The 20,864-nt window shown below is 41.4% G+C and overlaps 2 protein-coding genes across 3 annotated transcripts; both read left to right on the top strand.

Moving 5' to 3' along the window:
• Positions 1-3,386: 3,386 nt before the first annotated feature.
• On the top strand, positions 3,387-5,283 carry hmx1 (H6 family homeobox 1). Its single transcript, XM_058078342.2, has 2 exons — positions 3,387-4,110; positions 4,362-5,283. The coding sequence occupies exons 1-2, from the start codon at positions 3,834-3,836 to the stop codon at positions 4,943-4,945; spliced, it is 861 nt and encodes a 286-aa protein (XP_057934325.2). The 5' UTR covers positions 3,387-3,833; the 3' UTR covers positions 4,946-5,283.
• A 1,159-nt stretch (positions 5,284-6,442) lies between these two features.
• On the top strand, positions 6,443-8,175 carry hmx4 (H6 family homeobox 4). 2 transcript variants are annotated; one of them, XM_058078530.2, is made up of 2 exons: positions 6,443-6,857; positions 6,937-8,175. In XM_058078530.2, exons 1-2 carry the CDS (start codon positions 6,647-6,649, stop codon positions 7,512-7,514), a joined length of 789 nt encoding a protein of 262 aa, XP_057934513.2. In that variant the 5' UTR covers positions 6,443-6,646; the 3' UTR covers positions 7,515-8,175. The 2 variants fall into 2 exon arrangements, with proteins under 2 accessions (XP_057934513.2, XP_057934440.2); XM_058078457.2 differs by having other exon boundaries at positions 6,444-6,857; positions 6,934-8,175.
• The last annotated feature ends 12,689 nt before the right edge of the window (positions 8,176-20,864 follow it).

The raw sequence follows: 20,864 nt of genomic DNA, 5'->3' as shown, positions 1-20,864 counted from the left end.
AAAGATCTACGCCGCCTTATTTGTGCGCTGGCTGGCCTGTCTCACTGCCTCCAGTGGAATTAAGTGGGTCAAACTGTCTCCACTTTCATTGACTGTATGAGTCAAAGAGCAGCAGAGCAGAGAGCCATTACAATCACACTTGATCGACTAATGGCTGGTATAAAAGAGTAATTAGACCTGCGAGTAAAGGAGATCTGCATCCCAGAAGCGGACAAAACGGAAATAACCAAATGCTGTAATTTACTGCATTCATATCATAATCATAACCATAATGTATGATTAAAATACAGTGACATACAGCGAAATTAAACTTAGATATAGAAAATGTACATCTTGGATAGCCAGTTTCATTTTAATAGTATTGTTCCTTGGAGAGGATAAACTGTTAAATATAAATAAATATGAAATGTGATATCCCCGTGCATGCGTGGGTTTTCTCCGGGTACTCCGGTTTCCTCCCACATTCCAAAAACATGCTAGGTTAATTGGCGACTCCAAATTGTCCATAGGTATGAATTGTTGCCACTTTTGGTGGTCTGTTTTGGCGGTCTACTTTTACCTGTTTTGATATCTTTAAAACGCACAGAAAGGAGTTCATGTCTCACATAAGGATTGGCTGGCGACCAGTTCAGGGTGTACCCCGCCTCTCGCCCGAAGACAGCTGGGATAGGCTCCAGCACCCCCCGCGACCCTCGTGAGGAAAAAGCGGTAGAAAATGAATGAATAAATGAATTAAATGTGATGGGTGGAGTCACTATAGTAAAAAAAAAAAAGTGAATTTTGGTGACTTTTGGATATATGATATTTTTACAGGCAAATTTCTCGCCGACTGGACCTCATGGTAAATGTTTTAGTCTGCTCCAGTATATGATCTCCATCAAATACATACGTTTCAGGCGTTTTTATGTCAACATAAATCTCATAAAGTGCTCGGTGATGATAGCGCTACACTGTTTACTGGCCTGGCAGCACCAGGAGCTGGAAAAGACTGGCCACGGCAACAAGACAAAACACGCTCAATTTGATACAGTCGTCTCCCGGAGCACATGCTGTTGATATGATTTGGTGTGATGAAACATGGAGAGCAGTTGTGAGCTGATGTCGCGAGCTGCAGCCAGCATGGAGGGGTCGTGGCTAGGGAGCGGGCCGGCGGGCCATGAAAAGCAAAGGGCACGCCACTCTGGATGAGGATCAGACAAGGAAGAGCGAGTGAGAAAGAGAGAGAGAGAGAAAGAGAGGAGGGATGGAGCAATGTGAGAGGGGCCCCTCTGGGTCTGTGGGGGCCCCCCTTGCGGGGCGGCGCTGACCAGGGAGCAACATCACTCAGACGGCCCAATGTACACAGAGAAGACTGATCTAATGTGGGCTTTTAACACATGCACAGAACAGAAAAACACAAACCCTACAACTGTAGAAGAATCTTAATAGAATATATGAAACATTTTCTTATAATATCTTCCCCATACTGCATCTCGGGAGTAGAGTTTCACACAAGATATCGTGTCCTAGTAATATACAGTACATGAGACAGGTGTATAACTGTTGTTTCAGTGCAGGGCTCACATTACCGATGTCTGCACAGAGTGTTAGTTTGAAGAGCAACATTACCGCTGATCCTCTGTCAAAGGGCAAGTCTAACCTGAGGGACGGAGAGGGAAAAGAGAAAGAGTCTGAAGTTAAAGGTCACAGCCGCTGACTCCATTGAGGGAAATAAAAAGCTCAAATGTCTTGCCATTTGCACCAAAAGGGTAAAGACGCCCGTCAGCACTAATTTCACTCTTACCGATGATCAAATAGCGTAATACGTTTACAGTATCTGATGCGGTCTACTCAGTATGTGTAAGCGTTCGTATCCAGTGGTTCCACGTCTAGACATTAGCTTCCTTTCATACAATTACAAAGTGCTTGTACATTAAGACATTTATGAACGTGCACTTAAAAAAAAAAGTACTCCGAAACACACTGATAATTATACTTAAGGATATATAAGCCAGGGGTCTCAAACTCAATTTACCTGGGGGCCACTGGAGCCTTGGTCTGGGCAAGGCTGGACCGCATCAGGTTTTCAAAAAAAAAAAAAAACGTATTTATTAAAATATACAAACTTTTTCAGTGCTTTGGTTCCGATTTTCTACAATAAAAGCTCTGATAAAACATTCCACTGTTCTCAAATATCTTAATTTTTATTTTTCTGCACAAAATAAGATGAAAAATAAATAAACAAATCAAGAATCAAGAAAATTAATCAATCAGTAATAAATAAATATAATAATAATAATAAAATGGCAAATAATAAAAACTTAAGAAACCACATATAGTTGGTGGGTAGACAAATTATTTTTTTCAGATTAAAATGAACAAAGCATTATTAGAGCCCTGTAGACATGACAAAACACGACTATAGTCACATTTATACTCTTTTTATTTACAACATATTGCGCAACTGCAGGGTCTTGAGACACATGCTAACTCGCAAACTAGAGATCTAGCGACCTAAACGGTAGCCTTCAAGTTATTTCCTTTAAACTTAAATAGCCAAAAACTTACCACTTCCACACGGATAGGGAGGATAACTATTAACAGTTATTTAACCTTTAACATGAACATGAATCAAACGTAATAATTTTTTCTGGGTACATGATACCATACAGCATCCATATCAAACTTGCGCGGGCCGCACTAACATTAAACTTTCATATCAAGGCGGGGGCCTCAAACTAGTGTCCTGCGGGCCACATTTGGCCCATTTGTAACAATGCACTCACTTTCTGTAATGCTGCCATACTTTTGCATAGTGTATTCGGGCGGCACGGCGGGCGTGTGGTTAGCGCGCAGACCTCACAGCAAGGAGACCAGGGTTCAATTCCACCCTCGGCCATCTCTGTGTGGAGTTTGCATGTTCTCCCCGTGCATGTGTGGGTTTTCTCCGGGTACTCCGGTTTCCTCCCACATTCCAAAAAACATGCTAGGTTAATTGGCGACTCCAAATTGTCCATAGGTATGAATGTGAGTGTGAATGGTTGTTTGTCTATATGTGCCTTGTGATTGGCTGGCCACCAGTCCAAGGTGTACCCCGCCTCAAAGACAGCTGGGATAGGCTCCAGCGACCCTTGTGAGGGAAGGCGGTAGAAAATGAATGAATGTTGTGTATTAAATCTTTTTAAGGTACGTTATTTCTCATATCAGGCAGCAGGTTCACTTACAGTATACAGTACACAGACTTTTTGTCTCTGTCGTTGAATCATTTTGCATGATAGCAATAGCATGTGACGGCATCTCCAAAGTGAATGTCATTTTACATGGTCCAATAAACCTGTGAAATGATAAACTGGACCACCTGGGCTGATGTGGCACACATTACTGGCAGACTCCATGCCGAAATGCTCTGCCTGCTAATACATCACTGTGGTCGGTTGCCTCCTACTGAGACCACGACTGGATGACAGGGGGTTCTCGACCTGCAGGGGATAGCTGCTACCCTGGTGGATCTTCATTTTGATCCGCACTCTAATTGACCCAAATAAAGAGCGCTAACAGAGCCTGCGGGCCTGGAAGGGACGGGCCTGTACAGTAGCAAGTCACAGGCGCAGTGAGACGGCAATTTGCTTTTCCTTGGAAAATCCCATTTGCTATTGTGCTCGTCCAATCACTGGATGGCCTCCAGTGCTCGTTAAGCGTGACTGGACGTTCACTGTACTACTGCTGTCGTCTCTGCCTGCACCCCAGTGACTCGGTTTTTTTTTCCCAGGCAGCACAGAGCAAAGCAGAGATGCTCCACGCTTGGATTTTTGCAAGCTTTAACGCGTGATTTTGACAAGAAATCCCCCAAAAATATGCAGAAAAAGCTGACGGATAACAGGACTCTCCCAACATCGTCGAGGGCGTCGTCTTTTTTCATAGAGAATCTACTCGCATCGGGGCCATATGGCCGGGATTTTATGTCCGAAAACAGTCGAGGGGTTGCGGCGGTGCGCGCAGACTCCACCAGCCTGGTCTCGGAAACACAGCCCGGTAGCTCCGGCTCAGCTTCGTCCCCACGTAGAGAGCCGCTGGGGGACTGGTACACCCGCAACACTGCTGCGACTCCCGGAGCTTTGGCTGCACCAGGCAGTGAGTATGCGCATTATTATGGATTTTAAAGTGAAAGCGGTGTTGCACCGGCTTTGACTCCGAATCCACACGCAGTTTACATGATTTAATATGGCCTATTGAAAGTTTTCTAAATGTGTTTCTAAACTAACGCATGCGTGGTTCTTTGGTGTTTATATGGATATTTCCAAAGGTGCAGCCTAAAAAGTAATAAAATGTGCATTTGTTGTCTTGATTTATTGTTCAAATTGCGCATGTTGGTCTCCTGTCAGGTCCAAATGATAACACAAGATCTGAGGACAACTGCTGCTCCGGATCCAGCAGCGATAGAAGTTCCCCTGCTGTATCAGAGCCCATAACAGACGACAGTGACGAAACCGAAAGGAAAATGATCCACTTAGACGACACGGACGAGGCTCCGAGTGGCTTCGACGCGCGCTCTGACGCATCCTCGGAGCCGAACCCGACACGGAAGAAGAAGACTCGGACTGTGTTCAGCCGCAGTCAGGTGTTTCAATTGGAGTCCACCTTCGACGTGAAACGCTACCTGAGCAGCTCGGAGAGGGCGGGGCTGGCCGCGTCCCTTCACCTGACAGAGACCCAGGTCAAGATCTGGTTCCAGAACCGCAGGAACAAATGGAAACGACAGCTGGCGGCGGACCTTGAGGCTGTGCATATTCCAAACCAGCGAGTTGTCAGGGTCCCGGTTCTGTATCATGACGGAACCGGAACCAGTACTGCATTGGCTTTTAACTTGAACGGACATGAGATGTTCTCCAACTCCATCTCGTACCCTCTGTCCTCCTTGGCGCACTCCATGAGCATACTGAGATCGCAGATGAGCGGCCTGGTGTAAACACACAACTAGTTTCAATCTGGTTTATGTACAGACAAGTGTGGATGGCATCCAAAGAAATAATGCAAAGTAACGAGTCGTTTTTTTTGCAGTGTTTGTATATATACTTACAGTATTATACTTACAGTGTATATATACTTACAGTATTATACTTACAGTGTATATATACTTACAGTATTATACTTACAGTGTATATATACTTACAGCAACGAGTGTTTGCTATTGTCAGCACATATAGTTTTATTAGTACACACTCTGTGTACTATTTGAACACATCTATTTTTGTCTCCAAACTTTTATATAAAAAAAACACGTACGTTTTCAATATTATAATTTGTTCACAGAATAAATAATAAAGAAAAAATACTGAGTTTCATTCATTGCTGTGCATATTCGCTGTCAAAAGGACAATAGTTTTTGTTTCATTTTTGACCGAGAGTTACATTAATATTGTGCAAACTGTGAGAACAGTCACATAAATAAATCAGAACAACAAATTCGTGCTTCGTGGAGTTTATGACAATATGAATATGAAGCGTCTGTTCGTTAAATGTAACTATAAATTGAAGAAAAAACGGAAGTTCGTTAACCGAGAATACTAACACAAGAGAGCAAGAGTTTTAAAATGGCGTTATGCTGCTGATATAAATAATCACCCAATAAAAATCGAATGTGCTACGCTGTGTTATGTGAACCTGAATTAACAACAATTATATATAAATACTTCTATGTAATATGTATGTATTTCTTATGTTTTGCTTTGCTTTCCGTTGACCTTAACGCATCATTCTTACTAGTGTGACCCAAACACATCAGCCACAACATTAGGTACACAAACAAAAGAGTTCCGGTTCAAAATGTTACTAAATAAATTGTATATCTTTACCACAAAAAAGTAACCTTCAGTATAGCAGAGAAGTGTGTACATTAACAGAACTGAGAAGTATTTCTAATAGTTTTGTTTACCTTGTATGGTTAGCAAGCAAAGTGCTGCACGAGGGCCACCTGCAGCCTGCAATTAATTTTTTGAAGGCCCACTGCATATTCTAAAAAAAAAAAAAAACAATTAAAATAAAAGTAGCAAGAAATGTGTAAAGTAGGTAAAGAAAGTTGCTGCTAATAATACAAAGTTTTTTTCCGTAGTTATGTAACTTTTTAGCATATTTGGTGGGTGTTAGCATTTGTTAGCTTTAACCAAATAAAAATATCAGTTTCTGTGGACAAAGTTTGGACACCTTGCAATTTTTTTTGTTGTTTATTCTTTAAAAATGAATTTTTTTTTTAGAATGTGACGTTTAAAACGGCTTATGTTATGTCAAGAGAAAAGATGGCCGATGTGATGTGATGTGAGATAACGTAGGAAGAAGACCGGATGCATGGAAAAAGCTGAATGTTTAGATGAATACCGAGTACCGAGAGGGAGCTATGACGTAGTACTCTCCAGCACTTCATCCCCAAGCTGTGGTTGGTTCACACAGCTCGTTGAATGGACCAATCAGGAAGGACCCAGCGCGCCCCATCCGACCGTGCTGCGCGCACTAAGGTTCCACACAGCCTCGCCAGCCCAGCAGTGTCTCCACAGCGGATGCTGCTATGGTGCGTACACCAGCGACACCTTAGCGGTGACATCCAGGTCCTGGTTTCGGTTTTTTAAGGAAGAGGACAAGTCAACGAAAGGGTGTTTACGCGTTTTTAGAGAATATGAGTAAAGTGGACGCGCCATGTCGTTCCAGCGCCTCTCTCAAGTTCACCATTGATAACATCCTCAACCTTAAAACAAGCGGGCGCGCCACTGAGAGCTGTCACCCCCACGGAGAGCACCATGACTCGGTCACGGAGGCGAGTACAGGCCGCAAACTGCATGGACCCGGAGCCCAGCAGAGGCTAGGACCCGAATCCATGGTTAAGGATGGTAAGAAAGGGTTCTTTAATGTAAATAACGCTTGGTTCGCGAACACGTACAGAAGAATGAACCGACTGTTTTACAGCAGACTTTATGCCAGAGAACAACGCGGCCACCGAGTCGGCTGTCAGCGGCCGAGGAGACCAGACGAGGGCGGTGGATGCGCGTTTCGAGAGCGGGGACAGCAGCTGCGACGACTGCAGCTCCACTACTACCATCATCGCAGAGCCGCTTAAAGGTGACAGCCCCGCAAAGAAGAGCAAAATGATCACGAAAAAGAAGACGCGCACCATTTTTTCCAAAAGACAGATCTTCCAGTTGGAGACTACCTTCGACATGAAGCGCTACCTGAGCAGCGCCGAGCGCGCCTGTCTGGCCAGCTCCCTGCAGCTCACGGAAACCCAGGTGAAAATATGGTTCCAGAACCGCAGGAATAAGTTGAAACGGCAAATCTCGAGTGAAATCGACGGACCGGTTAGCGACTTCCCTGACACGGTGAAGCCGGTAATGGTGGGTCAGCTCCCGGCCTTGTACAAGGAGAGCAGCCTGCTGGGGAGGTGCCTGCTGCCGATGCCGTTGCCCGTCGTGTACCCGGGCTCAAACACGCCTTACCTCTGCTTCTCAAACACCAGCAAGTACTTCAGCCTCTATGACGGGGACGTATGATGCTTCCAGCAAGTCCGCATGTGCAAAACAGACACTTTTTAGTGACAATTTTGGAGCATTTATTAATTAAGCCCATACTGTATTTCAAGGAGCCGGATATGAGTCCTTCAATGTTTCAATTTAAGTGGGAAATTAGGAACTCATCGCATATAAATGACCTGTTCTTGGTGTTATTTATTTATTAGCCTGCTTTCTGTGTAGGCCTAACACTTCCACCTGTATAGAGACAATAACGGGCCTAAGCAGAAGATAAAAGCCCAGCCGTGGCCTACTTTATTAACATATTATTGTTTACATGATAGCCCGTTATGGTTGTTAACATCAACAGCGTTTTCAGCAGCCATGCCACCAAAGACATTAATATACTTTGCATGCGTTTCCATAACGAATTTTTAATTACAGAAACGTATTTTAATGAATGCCATTAACATTTTATTCACGCATGTCTATTTTTTTTCTATAAGTAATCCTACGCTTACGTTATTCCACATTACAGCATTTACTGCAACTGTTAATTAAAACAAGAAAAGTGTTTTCTTTAGCTCAAAGTTTTACTCGTCACTATATTTGCACATCTGTATTTATCACTTTTTATTATTGTTTTTATCAAAAGTATGTATTTTTATTACTTGTATTTTTAATATTATGGATTTGACGTGAAGTCAGACTCCTGTAGTGACTCTGCTTTGGCAAGTTGGGCATTCAGATTGGTCTAGAAAAGTGGCAAAATGTTGATGTCATTTGTATAAATAGATACATGACACTATTAATATAGCAGTAAATAACTGGTTGGCACACACAGGGGAAAGAAACGTTGGGAATTAATCAATATTGGCCTGGCATGCATGCATCAAATTAAATAACATTTTATTTTTTTTAAAAAAGTAACAGCACCAAAGTTATTACAATTCACAAATTAGTCAACTTTCTTATTATCAAACTGTGATGTGAGTGTTTGCCACATTGGAAAGTATTGTATTCAATGTATCTTCTTTTTTAAAAAATCAGTATAAATACTACAGTATTGGAGGTGCATTTCAGTTCACAATGAATTGTTTTTTTTTTTTCTATAAGCAGAATAGTTGATAAACAGTATAGGGAATTTTAAATGAACATTTCTATAGACAAAATAAAATCTCCTGGGGAAAATAATACTGTAATTTGTGGCCAGCTGGTTTAAAAGTACACGGTCCTGCTGTTGTTTTACTACATCCAATCATCCAGGTAATCTAAACAGACATATAGCCACAAACTAAGCATAATATAAATGATAAGCTCAGACTGATCTGAAGTCATTCGATACTATACAAAGACCTGCTTTTTTTTTGTTATTTTTTTTAAAAGAGGTGGTACTAACATATTGTAGACAAAAAAATGACCATTCCAGTTCAAATGATGGCTTGCCATTTGATTTAAATGCATTTAAAACAAAGTCACTTCACCACAAACCCCTAAACTAATCAATAACGTGCTTTCATTTCATCTAAATTGAAAAAAATCTCAATCTGTACTCTAAAATATGAATCTGTGTAGCTCTAAGCAGCAGTAAGGAACATTATATTGCATTTTAACATTCAGCAGCAGTGATTTCATCATCGGCGCACTGTATCGACCGCATTTGGAAGAACAAAATATGACAAAAAATAGAACTCGCCACACATGTACGGACAATATCAAGACAAATTTGATGGGATGGTAATGCTACTGTTATAATCACAAAAGCAAAAATAATAATAACATGCAAGTGTGTGTATGGTGTGTATTAAGTGGAAAAAAAGGTGGTCTGTTGTCGCCTATTTTGCTCACGAGTGACTTTAAGATTAGAGTTATAACAGGAAAAAAATACATTTATGGGAGAACATTTCTACATTGTACAACATAAATAAACTAAAAGGACTTGACATGGACTTCAATGACAAAACAACGTAACGCTTCATGTGCTGATTTCCCTCTCTGCTTGCCTCCAACCTCATGTCAGAGATCCTCGTTTATATGCAGTTAGAAGTGAAAGAGTAAAAAAAGGGGGAGCTCACTCAGAACCATTTGATGAGTGTGTGTTTGTATTGGAAATAGTACGATCACGTTTGGGTTTCTGCACGGGTCCGCGCCTCTGTAAGGCCCGGGTCTGGCTTCTCAGAGGCAAGGAAGTGCTGTTCCTAATGGTTGGAGAGCGTATCCAGAAGTGACCGATTGTGTGTGCGCATTATGTCTGTGTAAAAGTCTCTGGCAGTTTCTTTCTGCATGACTAGTCGAGGGGGGGGGGGGGGGGCTTTCTCAGCTCGCCCGTTTCTTTAACCTCTGCTGACCTCTTCTAGTCATCTGACAAAGGTCGTCACCTAAGATGAATGGGGAGACTGTCCGTGAACATGCGTCTGAGAGACAACATATTCTCACCAGCAATGAGTATCCAAGAATGAAAGCGTGTGTTGTGTGAAAAATATGCTACATTTGTTGAGCCGTAATAACATAAACGCCATGCAGGAACCTACTTCGCAAACATGGCCAACTGAAAACACTGTTTTTTGGCGTAACGTGGGAACTCGGACCCTGGTTGACCCACAGGAATTTTCAATTTCAATCATATAATTTGGCCAAGAGCGATCATTTTTGTAACATTTATTTTCAAAGCTTAATTCAGACCAAATAATCAGAATTTGAAGTAAAATGTTGGCATTCTCAAAACACAATTTGTATTAAAACATCAAGAAAAAAACGTTCTGTTCTTCTGCATCTTGTATTTTAGTATGCATTTCTTTGTCGTACAAAGGCGTCCAACTTTCTTCACTATTAAAGCTCCTTTGACAAACAGTAAAGGTGAGCTATTTGCTATTTAAATCAACGGCAACATTTTAATTGCACTTTATTTACAAAGCAGATATCCACTCAAACAGTGTGCTGTTTTATTGTGGTATCATTAAATAGAAGCATCATGTTTGAATGGAACAGTTACTGTAGTAGAAAAATACAAAGCGTTTGGTGAACTACTCAAAATCAGCTGCCGAGCTACCTGTTGGAGACCCATGGTTGAGAATGACTTGCCTGACGTTGGTGCAATCAACGTGGGTAATACTCACTCAATACTCAAATAAAAATGTGGCTGGTTGTCCATCTTCTACATAAATCCCAGAATTTGACTCTCCTCGACCCTAAACAGTATCAGTGGTAGAAAATGGATGGATGTTGATGAATGACTTGCTCAAGTCTTTCATCAATATGACGAAGTCCTGCATGACAGCAGTTGGACCGCTAAAGTTTATACGACCAGAGAAGCAACATTTTCAGTAAAAATACCATCATGTATCAACTGGCAAGTATAAGGATATTTTCAGTTTATTAAAAGATACAGTACTGGGCTTTCCGCTATTTATAGTTTGTTGCTTTTCCTGCAAACTAAAACAAATATGCAAATGTACATTTGGCGGGTGTGCTCCTTCCGTCACTACTTAGATCCTCATCGTGTCCCAGTACGCCAGAGAGCAACCCGAGAACAAAACTACATGACACAGCACATTGTAAAGTAAACAACAAGGCTATTAGTTAGGAGCGGAAACCCGACACAGGAGCTCTTGTGTATGTGTCACACTTAAAGACTGTTTGATGGCCTATTGAGCTGATGATTTAGACCCCCCCCCCCCCAAGCCCCCTTCTCCGTAGTGCAATTTGCTTGAGGAAATTGAAAGATAGCAGAGGGAATGAATTTGGATAAAAGCAAAGTGATACAGAGGCAAATAGAGTTCAGGGATGAGCAAGAAGACTATGAACCGCGGCAACTACATGACTCATTTTTTTATATTAAACTCATATTTTAAGACAGATACATTAATCCCTCAAAATATATCAATAAATAAAACATTTTGTTTTGTGGTTTATTATTAATATTTTTCATTTCAGAAAATTTCAGACAATTTTACAAGGCACACAGAATTTTGCTCTATATACTGTAAACATGGAACCTACCAAAAGAAAAATTAGACTCTTTTATCACAAAAAAAAGTTAGTTTCTGCCTTTTTCGTGAGTTTCAGGAAAATATCGGTTCCCAACAAAAAGGTAGAAAAAAAACGCTTTTGTGAAAAGATAAACTTCAAACATAACGTTCACGTTCACGCAAATGTTTTGCTCAAAATATCCCAACAATTATACCACAACATAAATAATACAAAAAAGGGTTGTTTTACATCAAAATAATGTATCTGCAAATATAACAAATATGAACTGATCACAGTTTTCCCTTTTGGAACTAAACTTTGTGTGGGCACTGGTTTGGATGCACATGTTAAAGATTCCCGACAATGCCGACAAAACCTTCTGCACGCTACACTCCTCCATGCTGTTCCTCGTCCTCCTTGCTGTTGTGTGTAAATACATGCAAAAGATCCAAGATGCAGAGGTCTTATCAAATACCCTTCTGCCAGCGTGTGTCTGATTTTATGGCTTAAAAACGCTTGAATAGTGACTTATTTTAGGCTCCAGTTGCGTCACCTTTTTTGCCTCATGCAGAAAAAAACCCGAAAAAACAAAAACGCCAGGATTTGGGGTTAAAAAAATGTCTAAATACGTCCTCGATATTAAATAAAAATGCATATTTAAACACATTTTATGTATGTTTTTTGCCCAAGTTGAGCATTTTCAAGTAGAAAATTAAGGCACTCAGAAGACGCATACTGACACACACATGTTATTGTAATATTCAATGACTTAATCTCCGGAACAACAGACTTTTATTGCAGGTTTGAATCATCCCACAGTAAACAAAATAATCCCTAATACGAGCTACCGTTGCAACCATAACTCACACCAACCTCAAAATAGACATCCCTGACATCACTTCCTGTCTGCTCCCCACTAAGCACACCTTGCACTGAAACTTATTTACAGCAACACACAAGCAAAGTCTTATTTATGTCTTAAATGACTGTTAGAGGTCTCTAGAGGTCTCGAATAATATAACAATTTATTTGTTTATAAGGTCGTAAACAGTTTTTTGTGCACTAACTTCAAAAATATTCTATTTATAAATAAGGAATCCTGCTTTGCCGAAATTCGCTTATCACACTCCGAACCAATGAACAGCAATAAACAAGGGATTACTTTGTTAATATTTTATTTAGTAGGCTGGATAACATGTTTGGTAAAAAGCTAGTATATAACATTAACACGCAAAAATATTTTTTACCATTCAGTTTCTACATTCAGATTTCTATCTATGAAATGAAACACACACACACACACACACACATACACACACACACACCAAAACTGTGTATCAATTAAAGAGCACCGTGTCCAACGCCCTCCCTCATGTCCTGTCCCTTCAGACACCCTTGTCAGGATAATGTGCCATTAATCTACCCCTGAAAACACATTATTGGCCAATCAATAGGTGAGATGGGGGCAATAAGGGAACAGAGGAAAGAGGAGAAGGAAGGAGATGGACAGGAGGCAGGGGAGGGAGGCGTACTAGCTCCACTATATGCGGACATGGAATACTCAGTGGTTTTATACTGAATGTCAATAGAGGTCCATTAACAACAGATAGAGTTGTCAAAGTGCCCTAACTGTTACAACGAGTGGAGACAGGTGGAGCAAAGAGCATTAAAACCAACAGAAAGTCAAATGTGTTTCTAATATCTAACTACTTACTAGCTAGAATCGGAAAAAATATTCAATTCAGACGGGGAGGCAACCATACGTAGATGTGAAATTATACCAAGTATCTCCGAAGAGATACAGATGGCTCAGCATAAAATAAGGTAAAAAACAAAAATGTATCTATCTGATGTCAGTGGCGGGCAGTGCACTTTATACCTGGGGCTTCAGTGGGGACTTTAACGACCCAATTCACCTCTTAATACCGCCGCTATTATGTCACAATTACACAAACCCTCAATAATATACAAAAAATATGTAATATAACAATGCATGACAATGCATACTAATATTAGTCGAGAAAATACCAAAGGCCAAAATTCGACACCACAACATCATAGGGGTTTTTCTGTTTTTTTCACACTACAGTATGATGCAAATACAATTATGAAAGCACCTTAAAAAAACACGAGAGACAACATAACATATATTTCAAAATAAAACAGAAAACTTATTAATCAAGGGTGAATTTATTAGGGACGTATTCGATTAACGATTTTCATAGTTTCATAGTCTGATGCGGGGCTACACAGTAGTTAGCGCGCAGGCCACACAGCTAGGAGACCCGAGTTCGATTCCACCCTCTGGCATCTCTGTGTGTAGTTTGGTTTTGTTTTTGTTTTGTTTTCCGGTTTCCTCCCACATTCCAAAAACATGCTAGGTTAATTAGCGACTCCAAATTGTCCATAGGTATGAATGTGAGTGTGAATGGTTGTTTGTCTATATGTGCCCTGTGATTGGCTGGCCACCAGTCCAGGGTGTACCCCGCTTCTCGCCCCAAGACAGCTGGGATAGGCTCCAGCACCACCCGCGACCCTCGTGAGGATAAGCGGTAGAAAATGAAATGAAAATGTAAAAACACAAATTAGACTGAATTTGTATCAAAAATGTGATCAAAATCATTATTTTTTAACAACAAATACATCCTATGCCCCAGCTGTGGTTACCCCCATGTAGTCAGAATGGTACAATCTAATCACATATGATTTGATGGCAAGATTGATAGTCAAATCACATTCGTTGAATCGTCGCCTGTTCTTTCAAAACAGTACATAAAACATTTGAAAAGAAGACACCGTGCATTATATAATAATAATAATAGTACTATGAATTTTGATACAGTACTATTACAATGTATTTTATACACTGCAAAAATGTTTCTCAAAAAGACAAAATGCTCTCAAGTGGCTGTTCAAGAGACGTGCAGAAATATATCCAAGAAAAAAGGATACCGAAATCAACAGGGTCTACTTCTTTCGCTAGTGATACTAAATAAATCATCTCAGCCATCACACGCATGTGAACACAAACACACATACAAAGATGTCAACATACAAGTTAATACATAACACTCTACTTAGCAAACACGCCTTGATGTATCACAGGATTTGGTCATCCAGAACTAAGCAGGGCACCGCATGTAATGTGCATGTAGCTCAGATGACCTGCATGCCTTTGTAGTGTGACTTGACAAACCACAACAACCTCTTGGAATCGGATGTTGTTGGAAAACAAGCCATAGTGAAACCTTGTGCCCAAAAACAGTGTGCACTAATTTCCCTTCTTGTGTCACAAGTGACCCATCAAAAAAAAAAAAAAAAAAAAAAAAATTCTGAACAATGATTACAATTGGTCGCTAACCTTAACCAAGTGAGTATCACAGTAACAATAATAACTCCCCCAGGGAGTGCTGAAGTGTTCTTGAGCAAGAAAATGAGCCTCTAATTGCTTCTGATGAGCTCCACAGGGCTCTCAATTAGACGGACAGCAGAAAAATCAAGGCAGAAGCATTTTGGCAGAGAGCTTGTGAAGCCCAGGAGATCACTGACTGACGTTACGGCGAGTAGTTCTGTTGGTCGGCCGACTACTAGATATTCAATGATTACAGTAACTAATTTATTGATTTGCAAGTGTGATGCTCTGTATGATGTTATTTTTTTCCCCCCACCTTTCTTACCAATAAATGTAGTTACAATGTTGTATTTTGGTGTTAAACCATGCCAAAGTTTCAGATTGCGCATTTTGGAAGTGAGCGTTGAAAGAAATTTGGGATGGCTCAAAATGCTCGGTTTCAGAGGGCGTTGCAAAACTGTTCCTTTTGTGATGTCACAGACGGGCTTCTTTATGGCTAACAATAGCTCGTAAAAAGTGTTTCTTTGAGTGTAAGGGAAAGACACATTTGTTTATAATTCCTAAAGACGCCACCATCGGGAACAAGTGGTTGGAGTTCCTGATACGTCCATCCATCCCTTTTCCTCCGCTTATCCGGGTCCGGGTCGCGGGGGCAGCAGTCTTAGTAGGGAAGCCCAGACTTCCCGATCCCCGGCCACCTCCTCCAGCTCCACCGGGAGGACACCAAGGCGTTCCCAGGCCAGCTGTGAGACATAGTCCCTCCAGCGTGTCCTTGGTCTGCCCCGGGGCCTTTTCCCGGCTGGGCATGCCCGGAACACCTCACCAGGGAGGCGTCCGGGAGGCATCCGGACTAGATGCCCGAGCCACCTCAACTGAATAGAATACTGAATACTGACTAAATACTGAATGCTGTGTCAGCACTCTTTCTGTGATTAAGGTCCATAAAGTGGATTTTAATTTTTCAACCCTTTGTATTGAGTTGTGGTCTCCTATAGAGCAGCTACACACAATAACCCGCGCAGAAAACTTTTTAGATTTTCTAGAACCTGCACCTATTCGTTGGATTTGTGCTTCCTGACAAAACGGTCTGTTTTAATTTATTCCACCCACGACTCGCCTCCTCGCTGTGATTGGTCACACGCCAAAAGTGTTGCCTCACTATGAACCATATAAGGAAGTCCACCCCTCTGTGACATCACAAAGGCGCAGTTTTACCACGCCTTTTGAAACGCAGCGTTTTGAGCCATCCTAAACTTCTTTCAAGGCTCACTTCCAAGTACGGAAACCTCATTATCTGAAACTTTGGCATCATTTAACAGAATACAAGATTCTAACTACATTTATTGGTCAGAAAAGGTCCCCTTTAAAAAACAAAATTCAAAATGCATTTGTCAAATTTCATAGATTTGCCATTGTTAAAATGGCATTTTATTTGGTAATAACTAAACAGTGCTTAGGACTTGTAAGGACACGGAAATTCCGAACCAATGACTTTGGACTTGACTAGATCTGTCTTGTCTTGACTCTGATTTGGACGTCTTTACTTGAGACCTGACTCGGGACTTGGGATTAGAGACTTCAGACAAAACAAAACACTAACTTTCTCCAACCTCTGCCAGGTGAGATATTATGTTGAATACCTGCTCAGTCAAAAAATGGCTGCCCTGCTTCTATCTGTTCTTCACGTCTTCAAGTCTTTGCTACTATTCAACTATTCAACTCAACTATTGATACTTTTTAATTTTTGTTTAGTTACCGAGTTTTTCCTATGACATTTCTTAAACCAATACCACTTACACGAGTGAGAATGATAAGCCACAAAGCACCGGCAGACCCTGTCCTGAGATGGGTTCAAAAACTACAGAATTTCTACTTATGTTATAGTTTGTTCCATCATTCTGTAAGGTGTGTGTGTGTGTGTGTGTGTGTTTCTGACTTCACACACTTCCTCATAGTCAACAAACACACCTCTTAGCCCTGAAGTGAGTCAATCTCTGGAGGATTGTGCTCCCCTCTGGCCAGTTCTGGAGAGGCTCTAAGTGCTCTGTAATAGCCAGCAATCAGCGCAGATGGATAGAAACCAACGTCTGGCCCTCAGGAAAGAAATATAAATAAGTTAGATGAATAAATAAAAGCCTTGTGTCCTCACAACCGCATATTGCATTGGGCATGTGTTTTATAATGAATATAGATTGAGAGGTTGAAATATTTATAGATCAGGGGTACTGTGGTGTGTGTGTGTGTGTGTGTGTGTGTGGTAGTGGGGTGTGAACTGACATCCAAAGTGGACAGGAATGAATAAGGAAAATCCGTTTTCCCCCGGAAGCTTCCAGGCCCACGTGCATCTTTGATGCGACGACTGGGACGTGTTCAGTTCTGTATTCTTTCTCTGACATGAATGATTTTTATACAAATTATTATTCAATAATTATTAGCAATCTCTGGAGTGAGACGACTGACGACTGATCGTCCTGGACTAGATGCTGTGCTACCACCGAGAGACGAGAAGAAAAGCCAGAGAAGAACACCCGCCTCGCCACCCAAGGAGCCAGCAAAGGATTCAGCCACAACCACCACAACCGCACCTCCACAATCCAGACCTGAGGTTCCAGATGCAGCAGCTCTGACCACAGTCCTGGGACCCACCTGCTGCATCTACTCTACACTCTAGAGATCCTTCATGGCTGTTCCTGTCTCCAACATCACCCCTGAGATTTCCTGACGACCATGGAAGCTCTGTGAAATCAAGGATCCTTACTCCAGACATGGCAAGATGAAGAATCCCGTCAACCTACTCCACCAACCAAAGCCCCCCCTGCTTGGCCCCTACCACCAGTAGTACATCTAGACCAGCTTTGAGAAGCTCAGGTCCAGCTCTTAGTCCAGATTCAGGACTAAACACTGTAAGGCTGCATTTCAGTTTCATGCAGCCAAAATCTGGAACCGTCTTCCAGAAGATGTGCAACAATCATCAACTTTGGCAATGTTCGAATCCCAATGTATTTTATCTACACCCTTAAATTTCAATACATTTTTTATGTATTTGTTAATGGAATAATTTATGGAATTTTATGTAATGATTTTTGAATGAATTTATTATATGGAATGAACTTTCTTCTTTTGCTTCTTTTTGTGTGTGTGTGTATTTTTAAGGCGACAAGCAAGAAAAGCCTAAAAAAAAGGTTGCAAGATGTGTCGCTCGCGACAAACATTGAAACAAACATGAAAAACAGAACTAAAACGGGTCTGAATACTCGCTAAATTGCCAACAGTATTCCCTCCTGCTACATCTTCTTATTCTCTTTCTTACAATTGGCAACGAAAATAAATCTGACATTAGAGACAAAAACAAAAAATACTGAATTGTCTAGGAAGGACAATATCTACAGCAGGGGTGGGCCCGGGGGCCACATCCGGCCCGCCAAGTGTTTGACTACGGCCCGACCGTTCTTTCCAAAGTATTTATTTTTCTTCTTTATTTGGAACATGCGTCAGTGTCCTCCTAGTGGAACTGGAAAAGGTGGCCGGGGACCAGGATGTTTGGACTTCCATACTGGGACCTCGCACGAACCCAGATAAGTGAAAAAAAATAAACGGGTTGAAGTTTTTGACCAAAAATCGGAAAATGAATGCTGAATCGGCGGCACGGCGGTCGAGTGGTTAGCGCGCAGACCTCACAGCTAGGAGACCAGGGTTCAATTCCACCCTCGGCCATCTCTGTGTGGAGTTTGCATGTTCTCCCCGTGCACGCGTGGGTTTTCTCCGGGTACTCCGGTTTCCTCCCACATTCCAAAAACATGCTAGGTTAATTAGCGACTCCAAATTGTCCATAGGTATGAATGTGAGTGTGAATGGTTGTTTGTCTATATATGTGCCCTGTGATTGGCTGGCGACCAGTCCAGGGTGTACCCCGTCTCTCGTTTGAAGACAGCTGGGATAGGCTCCAGCACCCCCCGCGACCCTTGTGAGGAAAAAGCGGTAGAAAATGAATGAATGAATGAATCTCAAAACAGGAAGAGCACAGAAAAGCACTGAACCTAGCTAAAGAGTGCCTTCCAAAGCCAACTGAAGTGCAACGTTCATCACGATGTAGAACGCCTATTAGGCGAACAGAATAAGAGTTGTGAACATGAGATGCAAGTTGACGTTAACTGCTTTTTACCCTGAAGCGCTGGGAATGTGTATCAATAATAATAATGCGCATCACTCATAAAAGCGTCTCCTGGCTGTTCTGGCGACGACAAAAGAAGACATCGTATGAGATCTCTGGTTTTCAGAGCTGTACAACTCCCGGCACTTTCGCTACTTAAGAAGCATAAAGCCAGCTTGTTGTCACACACACACACACACACACAAGTAAATATTTTGTCCTGCAATTGGGGGCCAGTTTCAAACATAAGTGTTTTAAAGTGCGGTTTGGGGTTAAGGGCCTTTATATGAGTGCTGGAGAATATTCCAAAGTGCCAACTTCTGGCGGCAAGCGGAATAAAAAGTTGACAGTCTGTTGGGAGGGTTTAATAATGAAAAGAGAACATGTGGACTTGCCAGAGTTAAGTACACTTAGGAGTGCACTCAGAAGTGTTGCGGAAGAGATAACAGATGACAAGCTAGAATGAGGAGATGATGGTTAACAAACCTCCGCATCTGGTTCGTCTCTCGGTCAAAGGGACGGATTGACTCTTAGCGGTAGTGGAAATTAAGCAAACTTAACCATTCTCCAGACACAATTAAAGGGCTAAATAATTCAGAACACGGTTCCTGTACTACAACGTAAAAAAAAAAACAAAACCTAGAGGCATTTCATGTGAATGGGTTACATTCAGAAGGTTACAGACTCACTGAGGAGAGAGTGAGTGTCTGGTTGTGACAATGTAGCAGACTGAACAATGTGCATTCCCCTTATTTGTGTCTGAACATGAATGTGTGTTTGTACGTGTATGTGTTTGAGCCCACGGATGTGTAGTCCCCGCCCGCTCCCTTTCCCTCTCTCGCTTGCCATCAGGAGGTTTTAATAGAGTAGAATATTCCTTTGCATTTTACATGACTTTAGGGCAAGCTACTCTCCGCCTGTCTGCTTTGCTCAGATCAGACGCTAAAAATGGGAACACGGAATGGACTACAAGTCTTCATACTATCTTGCTCTGCAATCTGTGTGGCCTCAATGATGTATTATATAGTGTATGATGATACACTTATTTGTCAACAATGTCAGATATAGCCGAGTATCATGTACCATGGCGTACCATGGTGTTAGCAGTACTGCTGACCTGGCATGTATTTAAAAAGGGTGGCATCGTCTGCCAAAAAAGCTGCCCAGTTTAACACCGCGGCCAAGAAATGTGAAAATAATAATATGTGGCTAAAAGCGAGAATGAAAATGGGACAATATTACTTTTATGTGGAAAATGGGAGAACCGTTGTGGTTACCAAGATGATCCAGATTTTGCTGTAAATAAATGGTTGCTTCATATTTCCCAGTGGGATATTACAAGGTTTCCGTTACAGTGTTGTTTTACCGTGGCACAACGCCATGGTCAAATAAAAGCTGCCACACCTTAGAAATTATATATATATATATTTTTAATTTTATTTTATTTTTTCTTTTACAAAAATATATACATTATATAAATAGACATATCTTTTTGTAAAAAAAATTATATATATATTTTTTTTTTACAAAAAAAATATATACATTACATAAATAGACATATCAGGGGAAGGTACTGTGGGTCACATGTCACACACATTATAACCATCACTTTGTAGATGTCATATGGCATCAGCCAGCTCACATTAAAACCCCTCCTGATTCGCTCTTTTGCGTCAGTGGCGAGAAATAGAGTGGAGAACAGATGTCGGCAGCCACACATTATTATTATTATTATTATTGCGATTAATCAGTTAATGCAGACAACTATTTAGGAATTATGTGTAATTATCTTTATTGACATTGATTTAGATGGATGGACGAAGAGTGGCAAATGTATGCTTTAGAGCAGGGGTCTCAAACACGCGGCCCGCTGGCCAAATGTGGCCCGCAGGACACTAGTTTGAGGCCCCCGCCTTGATAT

The sequence above is a fragment of the Doryrhamphus excisus genome, linkage group LG9 (genome assembly GCF_037039965.1).
Source record: "Doryrhamphus excisus strain RoL-2023G ecotype Guam linkage group LG9, RoL_Dexc_Guam_v1.1, whole genome shotgun sequence".
NCBI classification, from domain to species: domain Eukaryota; kingdom Metazoa; phylum Chordata; class Actinopteri; order Syngnathiformes; family Syngnathidae; genus Doryrhamphus; species Doryrhamphus excisus.
Note: the sequence above shows the minus strand (reverse complement) of the source record. Positions and strands in the feature narration are given on the sequence as shown.